Source organism: Salvelinus namaycush, chromosome 32 (assembly GCF_016432855.1).
Source record: "Salvelinus namaycush isolate Seneca chromosome 32, SaNama_1.0, whole genome shotgun sequence".
In the NCBI taxonomy this organism is placed as follows: Eukaryota; Metazoa; Chordata; class Actinopteri; order Salmoniformes; family Salmonidae; genus Salvelinus; species Salvelinus namaycush.
The window spans coordinates 20,634,339-20,645,487 of record NC_052338.1 but is presented as its reverse complement, the minus strand read 5'-3'; the positions used below and the strand labels follow the sequence as shown (position 1 = coordinate 20,645,487).

At 41.1% G+C, this 11,149-nt stretch overlaps 1 protein-coding gene across 3 annotated transcripts in view; it reads left to right on the top strand.

The window, feature by feature from the left end:
* Positions 1 to 363: 363 nt before the first annotated feature.
* The window catches only part of LOC120027411 (zinc finger protein 40-like), an 83,166-nt gene continuing 72,380 nt past the window's right edge, over positions 364 to 11,149 (top strand). For 2 of the 3 annotated variants that reach the window (XM_038972337.1, XM_038972335.1), the window contains exons 1-2: positions 364 to 442; positions 3,237 to 3,365. In XM_038972337.1, the coding sequence (XP_038828265.1) occupies positions 3,326 to 3,365 (40 nt within the window). In that variant the 5' untranslated portion in view covers positions 364 to 442; positions 3,237 to 3,325. Of the gene's footprint in view, positions 443 to 2,949; positions 3,366 to 11,149 lie in introns of those variants that run through there. The other variant, XM_038972336.1, reaches the window with a different exon arrangement.

Sequence of the window (11,149 nt, the reverse complement as noted above, 5' to 3'; positions counted from 1 at the left end):
GGCAGTGGATGGGCGCAACGTGACCTGACAACAAGGAACCTCCGGGAAAACTGTCAGTCCCAAACTATGTGCAAAAGGAAGATCTTTAGGGGGTGCACGACAAACGACGCTTAAAATAAACACTCTTTTAGACACGGGTTCAGTCGTAAATATGGTTTAAACTTACTTAATATACGTTTGAAATATATTTTAATGAATATGGTAAAAAATAAGGCCCTGGTGATATTGTTTTTAGTAATTTATTTGGTCGTAGTTTGATCGTCGCATACCTCCCGGAGATGACATCCTGTGGTTGGGAGGCGGAGACGGGACCCCCGTTGACGTCAGTTGGCCTGTCTGTTTCCTGCAATAGAAAGTGAGAGAGGGAGAAGCGACAAAAACAGACCTTTACCCTTAAGGTGTGTTACACCAGAAATCCCTGACAACTATTAAGACCTCACTTGTAAGTATATATATATATATATATATATATATATATATATATATATATATATATATATATATATGAATTTAGTTTGTGGATATTTATTTGTCGTAAATGTGGTAAATGTGGTTGAAACTTTGGGCTGCATGCATGTGGAAGTGTTCTGGGGTAACGTTAGTACTCTCACTGGGCGATCGTGTAGGCTACAACGCCTGTCGGGGACGTTCTTGCTGGTTCGGCTAGTTATTTGTATTCAATGTATTCACCGTTGTGTTTCGTTTAGCTCACGCCTGTGCTTTCACGTTTGCAAAGAAGGAATGTCACATTTTGGGATCAAACAAGTTAAGCTTTCAGAACCGTCGTTGCTTACTATAGAATCGTTGTTTTGGTGTAACGTTATACGTCTGCAGCATTCTAATGTGGTGTGTGTAATGTTGCTGTCTTGCTTGCTACTGAATGTGCCTGCCTTTTGCGCAAATAGGTAAGCCTGATCTATTGCCATTTATCTGATACATTAGCCATTTATCTGATACATAGATATTACGCAACAGATGAGAAAGTGTTCAAAAAGAAAGTGTTCAAAAATAATGTCGCATATTTGTTGAATTAGGGAAGTGCCGCCGTAGTGTTGCAGAGAGCGAGGGGTTTTCCCTGACTCCTCCCTCAGTTAAAGCGCGTTCATGTGTTGCTTGTGCTACAGGCATAAAATACGCTATAACCCAGCCATTGTTTTTTTTATTTAGACTGCATTCCCTCACAATAAGATGGGAATGTTGTGATGTAACATGTATTGTATAAAGACATTGATGCATGGCCACAAGGAAACAGGGTTGTTTACCTGTTTTGGATGTGTCACTTGAAGCCACCGTTATTGGTTGGATAGATAGAGGCATTTAATTATGTCACAGGGGTTTGGCTATTCAGTGTTCATATTTCACAATGAAGGACATCATGTCCATTTACATGCGGTTACAATGTTGCTGTAAAATGCTGCAAGGTGACTGGAAGGAATCCTCCTAGGTGTGTGTTGAATGAGGCGTAAGTCTGTCGTCAGGGATTTAGAGAGAACATTCCTTTCGGACAGCTTTCGGATAGGACTAGGCCTACTGCAACATTTACTCAGCCGCTTATTGTGGTATCCTCATCAAGCTGTCAGTTTCAGGGTGTTTCCTCAAATATTTCTCAGCTGATACGCTCGCCGCACACGCACGGCTCGCTCTCCTCCAAATCACCAGCATCGTCTGAACTAAAGGTATTCGACCTGTCCTTCGTTCTCCCTGGGAGGCAGGTGGGAGCTTATGAACATGTTTGATTGTATGACTTTCATTGTCGTTCTTACTGGGCTCTGTGACCTGGTGCATGCGCGGTGTACATTACTGCCGATATATTTTGCGAGCTCAATGATGTCATTGCTGTAGCAGCGCACGTGTACCAGTATATGGTAAAAAATCCTACAGCTGTAGTAACGGACTGTTATGTAACATTGGCAAACGGAACAGACTGGATGGTGGAACAAAATGTACAGTGGAAGGGATTGATCTAGGAAGAACATGTAGGGAATTATCTATAAGCATAATACAGTGTATACTATGTAAAAGGTTTAGTCATTTTCAATACATGTATTTTTATGTATAGATAATGTATAGACTAGAGCAATGTATGTGAATTTTATGTAGGCTATAGATCATGTCTATAGAAATGTATCGGGAGGGACTGCTGATCATTCATTCTGCTTGTTCTTTGCTTTGACTTGGGTTTTTGAAAGGTCAAGATTTGGTAACATTTAGCTTCAACATACTGCTGATGGTGTCTGCTGATGTTTCTTTTGCAGAGCTCAGATTTGCATGAAGTCTAAAATTAGTCACCTTTCATCCACTGTAAAAAGGGTATCATTAGCAGCAATACACTAAGATTAAACAGATCATACAGCTATGAGATCAAGATGCCCTTTCAGTGTTTGCTTATGTCTGATGGTGATGCAATGATCTATGGGGTGTTCACTTTTACAAGAAGATCCGTCTGATTGTAGCCCGCTAACCGCCTAAGCACCCTGGAGCGCTGACTACCCGCCAGACACAAGGCCTTATTGTTTGCGTCTTTCGTCATCTGAAACGTGTGTGTCGTCAAAGCGAAGGGCAGGGCAGTGTATCTGACATGGACTTGTCAATCAGTTGTTCACCAAAAAAACAGCCATCTCCTCTTGGTTTAGATCAGATTATAGATAGCCACTCCAAGGTTTATATTTATATGGAGAGAGATGCATTCACATCTCAGAGTCGGTCCAGAACTCACCTGATATCGGTAGAGGAGCACCCTGTCAGTGGTGCTGTATTGGATATTATGCCATCAAACTTAGCAGGAGCCTCCCAATGGGAAAAAGATGTTGACAAGACGTTGATAAACGTCTTTTCAACATATTGTGCTCACTGGGCTTTGTTTTGTGTACGTTTGGACTGGAACAAGAATGTAAGCCTTGTACGTTTGAACTGGAATAAGAATTTATACTGTGTACGTTTGGACTGGAATAAGAATTTAGACCATGTACGTTTTGACTAGAATGAAAATTTAGACCGTGCAGGTTTGGACTGGAATTAGAATTTAGACAGGGACAACTGTTAAACTGACAGACGCAACAACAGCAGTGTCCTTTCTGATTCTTGCCAAGTGAGAGAACGGGAGACTGCACACAGACAGCCACAGACACACACGCACACACACTTAGTAAGAAGATAAGGGCTGCTTAGTGTTTATTGATCTATGGTGTGTTGAGCTGACACTGACCCTCTCTGGTGTGTGTATGTGTGCTTTGTAGATGAACCCAGAGGGTGTTCCAGGTCCACCTGCATTAGAGAATTGACAACCTTTCAGAAGATGTGTCAGTGAAACAACCAACAAGAAAAGATGCCGCGAACCAAGCAGAACAACCCGAAGAACCTTAAAGGTGAGTTGCCAACCTGAATTGCTGCGTTTTAAATGTCCGTGTGTGTAGGCCTATGTCATGTCATGCTACTGTGTGCTGTGTTGTTACATTTTTGGGGGGCATGTAATGTGTATGTTTTTATTGATTTTATCAAACTCAGGACTCCCTGTAAATTGTTACTAAGTGTACTATCCTGGGTAAACAAATGAAAGGTCTTTAAAAAAAGAAAGGTCATCTTAGTTCAGACTTTAATTTAATATTCAAAAGCGAGAGATGGAGGGAGAAATAGAAGGGATCACTGAGCCATCTGTCCTCCCACAGTCCCCTAGTCCCTTACAGACTTCTGTCCACACTTGCCCCCTACCTACTTCTCTGTCCACACTTGCTGACCAAATGTCTATAGAATCTGCTGAGCCGTGGTTGTCCACTTTCCTTTTGTGATTTTTTTCGTTTTGTCTTTTGTTACACAATTGTCTTCACTATTAGTGCTTGGTTTTCCAATCTGTGTGTGCTGTGGAACCTATAGGAAACAACTAGAATCAATTGTGTCGTTCTATGGTGGAACCTCCCTTTATGTCGTTGGAGTCCATATGTTAGTGTGTAGGCTATAACGGCTTATGTTTACAAGTGCATGACTGTTAATCAATAACAGAGCTTTTCTTCGACTTTATAATTTGCCTTTGATAGGCTAATTATCGGACAATTATGCGTTATCGCAGAGGCGAAGTATCTGTCAGAACCTAAGGCATGTACACTAGTAAGGGATTTATTTAGATGTTTGTGTGTGTTTCTATGTGTGTTGCATGCAAAGTCCATAAGAATAAAATGAGAAAAAAACGTACTTTGCCAATGTCGGCAAGCAGCGACCCAGATTTGACTGTTTATTTATCATAACACCCCCCCCCCCATCCCCACCCACAAGTTTATTGCTTTGAGCTTACTTGGCCAAACAACGTAAATAATTTAGTTTTATAACAGCAGATTGCCCAATGGAGGACTGTGGGATAGTACATTTCCCCAGCCACATTAGACCAGTTACTATTTTAGAGCGAGTGGAAACGCCCAGTTTTATTAGTAGCAGGGCTAGGCAGAGGTAATGTAAATGTCATGTAATGTGGGTATATCCATGCCAGCTGTCCATATGTGGTCTAAAGGGTGGGGTTGGGGCAACATCATTTTGATGAGCTGTTATAAAGTTAGGATCAATCAATGTGAATGAGCAAATGAAAAAGAAGAAATGTCTGTCACCTAAAGGCAGGACCTAATTAATTAAGGAATGGAAGAAAAATGGATATTTCCTCAATTGTTTCCTCTGGCAAAGTATGGATTTTGTTTTGTTACACATGCAAATACTGCAGTGAACAAGGATGTCCTGTCCCGTTCTCTCTGATGCATTCCTCTGTTCCTCTTACCCCATAGTCCCCTCTCATACAGAAGTAGGACCTGAATTTGATCACCCCGTTGCAGGAGAAATTTCCACTTTGAATTTTCTGACTTGATTTTCCCTTACAAAAAATGTTTCAACCCCTACAAAAATACCCATGAATTTTAATCCATATAATAATCCACATTTCCTGATACTGCAGGATTATTTTCCTGCTGTACAAAACTGGCTCAAATTAAGATCCAACATCTCTAGTCTCCCTCTCTTTTTCCATCTGAAGTTTCTCAGTGTAGTTTCAATAGGAGCTCAAGGAAATGAGAGGATCAGATATATTAAAAATAATAGTTATTACTTGGTGCCTGTAGATGTAAATCCACCATTACAAATACTATAGCAGTATTTTACAGCTTCTGGTACTTTATATTGAATAGACACGGGGTCGTTTACAGCTTCTGTATTGTGACTTTTGACCTTTGACCTGTTTCATCACCTCTCCCCTTCTGTGCTCAGAGGTTGATTAGTCAGACAGGAAATGCTATGCTGCTTAGTGCGTGGCGTGGCATGCTATCACAGGCAAACTCACATTCTGCTGAAGTGAGAGTCATACCACTCAGATCCTTGTAACGTTCTTCTTGGGAACCCCACACACCCTCCTCCCATTCCATTTTTTTTTATTGTGTGTGATTATGAAGGCATAAGTTTCAAGTTTTAATGTCACATGCACAAGTACAGTGAAATGCCTTTCTTGCAAGCTCTAACCCCAACGATGCAGTAATCAATAACAATGTAATACTGAAAATAACAAGGTAGAACCAAAACACAAAATATATCAAAATAAGAAGAACACGATAAAATAAGTAAGCGTACTATATACAGGGTCAGTTCCAGTACCATATTTACAATGTGCAGGCATACTGGATCGATAGACGTAGATATGTATAGGGGTAAGGTGACTAGGCATCAGAATATATGATAAACAAAGTAGCAGCAGCATATATGATGATTGTATGTGAGTGGGTGTGTGTAGAGTCAGTATACATTTATGTGCATATTATGTGTGTGAGCAAATTATGGAGTGAGTTTTGTATGTGTGTTGGAGTATCAGTGTGCATAGTGTGTAGGGCCCTGTGAGTGTGCATAGAGACTGTAATTTTTTGTTATTTTAAACTCAGATAGTCCGTGTAGCCATTTTCTTAGCTATTTAGCAGTCTTATGCCTTGGGGATAGAAGCTGTTCAGGAGCCTGTTGGTGTCAGACTTGCACCAGTACTGCTTGCCGTGCGAAAGCAGAGAGAACAGTCTATGGCTTGGGTGGTTTGAGACTTCCACCATGCTCGAGACAGCACACCAGGTGTTGTTGACGAAGAGGCAACCCTCTCCCCCCTTGATTTCCCAGAATCCACTGTCCTGTTGGCACGGTGAATGGAGAATCCATCAAGTTGGATAGCCATGGGGGTATCTTGTCCGAGAGCCATGTTTCAGAACAGCAGAGAATATTGCAGTTGCGAAAGGCTATTTTAGAAAATAATCAAAATCAGTGTTGAAGGCCAAAGTTCCCTCCATTTTCTTTTTGGCTTGAAGCTCTGTACTGACTACTGGTACCATGATTACCAACAATCATGTCAGTGAGGGAACCACCCGTGTGTGTATTTGTCTGTGTGTCACCATGTATTCTCTTTAGATTCTCACATTGGGTCCTGTCAAGAGATACACAAGATTCTTTGTTTTATTGACTCTCAACCCAGCTTTATGGGCAGGGTGCAATCAGGTGAAGTTAAAACAGGGTGAAGCTCCGATGTGTGTGTGTGATGTCAACATGACAGGAATGCTGTGACGCAGTTTGCGGGTAGTAAAGCAGGAAGTCAGGAACTCTGGACCCCCATCCAGGTCTTCTGTTTACTTCAAACAGCTGGTTTCCAACAGCTTTGGCTTGGCAGGGGCCAGGTCATAACAGTAGTTCCCCTTGGTCTAGCCTGCCACTTCCCCCATCACTGACTGACAGATTCACACTCAATGGCCATCATACATACATTCACCATTGAGACACAGCTCCTTGGGATCTGCTTTTTTAAATTTTATTACAAATGCAAAATATTTGCTGAAAATGTAATTATTCTCCTTACCAAGTGTCCATGATCTTGGATTATTTCTTGTGTTGGATTATTTATGTCAGTGGTCTTGTAAACTTTATGATGTGTAGACTGGTACTGTTCAGTTTATGTTGTGTTTGGTCGGTGTTGACTTGCAGTAGCATGGCACCTCAGCTCACCCCCTAGCTACCCTCACCTCATATTCCTTTTTATTGTGCCCCTGAAAATGCCCAGTCTTGTTAACCACACCAGTTTTTATTATAGCACCGAGCTTGCATTCCTCCTGTCTTATAAAAGGTTTAATCTCACCAAGGCTCAGTATGTCTGGACCCCTGCTTTAGCAAACAAAACACTGTCTGCAAAATGGTGAACAATTGCTATGCAGGGGTCCACACATTTAACAAGGTTTTACCTTTTACCCTTTTAGAGGGAAAAATACATTCAATCTCTGCAAACTGTATAGGCTATTGCATTAACTGGGTAATAGCTTAAGTTGATATAGTGTGTGCTCTGTGTGTGTATAACGGCTCTGTTAGCCAGTTGAATATTTCACCAATACGGTAGTTTCTGACCATACCAACATCACTCTGTCTGTGTCCCAATAAGCACCCTATTCCCTATATGTTACTTTACCCTATGGGCCCTGGTTGAAAGTAGTGCACTACATAGTATAGAGAATAGGATGCCATTTGTGATGTAGTCTGTTAATAATCAACCCATGGATCTGCAATCAATGACTTCATTGCTACCAGTGGTTACTGGTTAGGTATTTTGGGGTCAGAGTCCCTGGTCTAACTCACACAGTAAACTAGAGATATGGGAGACACACACTCATTCTCACTTGTTTATGGTTTCAAGACTACAATAATGTGTTTTTTCGTCCTGCTTGGTGCGTGTATTTACTGTATTTATTTAGGCTATTCACTTGTCTTTTTATGGTTTCAACGACACAGTGTTTTTTTCTTTCTGTAATGCATTTGCTGTAGTTAAGCCTATTTATTTATTTACAGGATTTTATTTCGTTAACCAAAACTAACACACTCAGAAGGGGGAAGGGTAACATGATATCTTGTCTCCTCTATTTGGTCAAGAGGTTAAAGAGCGACTGCCTTTAAAAAGCAACGAATCCCTTTGAAAACGTCCTATGTGGTTTTGATGTGAGTCAGAAACAGCTATTCTAGTGTCAAAATATAGTACAATTTGTAAATACGCTAATTTTGGTCATAAAGTCAGTCTTGTCGAAAACGGAGTTTGGGACATCCATGTGTCACATCCATGTGTCACAACGGGTTTTGATTTGACTGTTCATTTACCCACTAACATGGAGTGGACAGCTGCGGTGATTGCTCTCTATCCAATAGCAGTCTGTTATGTTTTTTACTTGAGAAATGCTGCACCACACACCTTAATTGCAAAATTGCACAACTAATGCGTCAAAATTAATTACAGATGTCTTGAGTTATCTTAGACTAATTCTGTGGATTTTTCAGGAAGTGAAATAGGCTTCTGTGTCTACAGTGTCTCATGGGGGACAAACATCCTTAACTTCTTTGATATAGGGGGCAGCATTTTCACTTTTGGATGAATTGCGTGCCCATAGTGAACTGCCTCCTACTCTGTCCCAGATACTAATATATGCATATTATTATTACTATTGGATAGAAAACACTCTGAAGTTTCTAAAACTGTTTGAATGATGTCTGTGAGTGTAACAGAACTCATATGGCAGGCAAAAACCTGAGAAAAAATCCGAACAGGAAGTGAGAATTCTGAGACTGGTTGATGTTAAAGTCATCGCCTATTCAATTCCCTGTAATATATGGGTCTGTTTGCACTTCCTACGCCTTCCACTAGATGTCAACAGTCTGTAGAACGCTGAATGAAGCCTCTAGTGTGATGTGGGGCCGGATGGGAGGTGTTTCAGTCATTGGTCTGGCAGATTGCCAGTTCTTGCTCACGCGCTTTCCTGATGATATCGCCTTGCGTTCCATTACTTATACAGACAAGAAGAAATGCTCCGGTTGGAACGTTATTCGATATATATGATAACAACATCCTGAAGATTGATTATCTACTAAGTTTGACCAGTTTATTCGACTTGTAATATAACTTTTTGAAGTTTTCGTCCGACGTTTGCCTGCATCTGCGTGAGCGTTTGGACACGTGTACTACACATGCTAGCAAAAGTAGCTAATTGGACATAAGTAATGGACATTATCGAACAAAACAACGATTTATTGTGGAACTAGGATTCCTGGCAGTGCATTCTGATGAACATAATCAAAGGTAAGGGAATATTTATGATGTAAATTCGTATTTCTGTTGACTCCAACATGGTGGAGAAATTTTGTTAAATCTGAGCTCCGTCTCAGATTATTGCATGGTGTGCTTTTTACGTAAAGTTTAAAAAAAAATCGGACACATGTATCTTTCATCAAAGTTTATGATGAGTATTTCTGTTATTTGACGTGGCTCTCTGCAATTACTCTGGATATTTTGGAGGCATTTCTGAACATGGCGCCAATGTAAACCAAGATTTGTGGATATAAATATGCACATTATCGAACAAAACATAAATGTATTGTGTAACATGATGTCCTATGAGTGTCATCTGATGAAGATCATCATAGGTTAGTGATTAATTTGATCTCTATTTCTGCTTTTTGTGACTACTATCTTTTGCTGGGAAAATGGCTGTGTTTTTCTGTGGCTATGTGCTGTGCTAACATAATTGTTTGGTGTGCTTTCCCTGTAAATCCTTTTTGAAATCAGACATGTTGGCTGGATTCACAACATGTGTAGCTTTAATTTGGTGTCTTTCCTGTGTGATTTCATGAAAGATTGATTTTTATAATAATATATTTGAATTTGGCGCGCTACATTTTTTCTGGATTTTGGCCAAGTGGGATGCTACCGTCCCACCTATCCCAGAGAAGTTAACCAAATGCAGAATCGGTCAGGAAACACCTCCAAGACTGAAATCTAGTTTTTCTAATGAGCAACAGAAAACACATGTGCCAATCGGTGTGTTCAGTGGCTCTTTAAGAGTGCTCTGTGCTGCTGGTCTGGCTCCTCTCCTCTGTTAGCTCTATGCCCTACCAGGCCTCTGCGGACTGCTCCCCTGCCCTGTCCTGATGCCCAGTGAACCCCTCTGAATTCCCAGCTCAGGGCCACCGGAGGGTTAGGGTCTGAAAAGTCACTATGGGCCCAGGTCAAAAGTAGTGCACTATAAAGGGAATAGGGTGCCATTTGTGACGCAATCTAGGAGATTCCCTTTCCCTCCATACTTAGGTCCTCCTCCCAGGAGAGGAGCCCCCATCCTGTAAGCAGTTAAGTCAACTTAGTAAGCACTTTACCCAGGGCTGGATTGGACCCTATATGCTTGACACCAGATTCTTAATATCCTCAGTAAATAGCCCAACAAGCATGCTCTATATTACTGGCCAGGTCTCTCTTGTAAAATAGGTCTCATGACCTCAATGAGACGTCCTGGACAAATAAAGGTTAAATCAATCAAACGATATGTTGTATAGCATAGTGTCTGTCTGTCTACTGTACTTTGAGTTTAGCTCAGCTAGAGTCAATGGTGCAGAGAAAGAGCTAACACCCTGACTCCTGTGCATGGATTTCTACACGTTGTGTCATGCTTAGGAAGCCAAACCAGTGTGTTAGAAACCAGCAAGATTCACACAAAGGGAACTTCTGCCCCAGAGGCAGGAAGAACCCAGGGTTTTAGCAACAGTAACTAGTACAACAGACAGGCTGGAACAGGTTCATGGACGTCTGTTTAACTTAGTGTTGACCTCTGAGAACGGAAGAAGCCTTTCACTTTGAGAGGAAAGAGGAAGGGAGGGAGGTGAGAAAGACAGGGAGGGGACAAGGGAGACAAAATATAATTTTTATGGTCATATTTTGTGTGAATGAAATTGAATACGTTCAAAAAACACACACAGGCTGTTCACTCTGTCATCTGTAATGTGGGTTAAATTGTAAGCCATCTCCTTTACAAGAGGGAAAAGGCAGTGTGTTTTACTGCTTACTGTGTTTTCACTTTCACTGGAAGCCACCAAAGAGACCGTAGCCAATGTGATAGATTTATATTCAACAACGGAAAAGTAGACCTATGATTTCCAATATGTAGTTTAGCTGTAACTCTTGACAACATTAGAATACTTTTCCCCCACCATTTGGTCGGGATTCAAATCATCAGGGGTGTCTCTCCAGTCTCCAAGAGCAGCTTTTTTATCACGATGGGGGTGTTTTTTCTCTAAAGAGGTGGGAGTTCACTGACAAATCACCTAGCCTAGAGGAGAGGGCAGGGCAGGTCTTGGT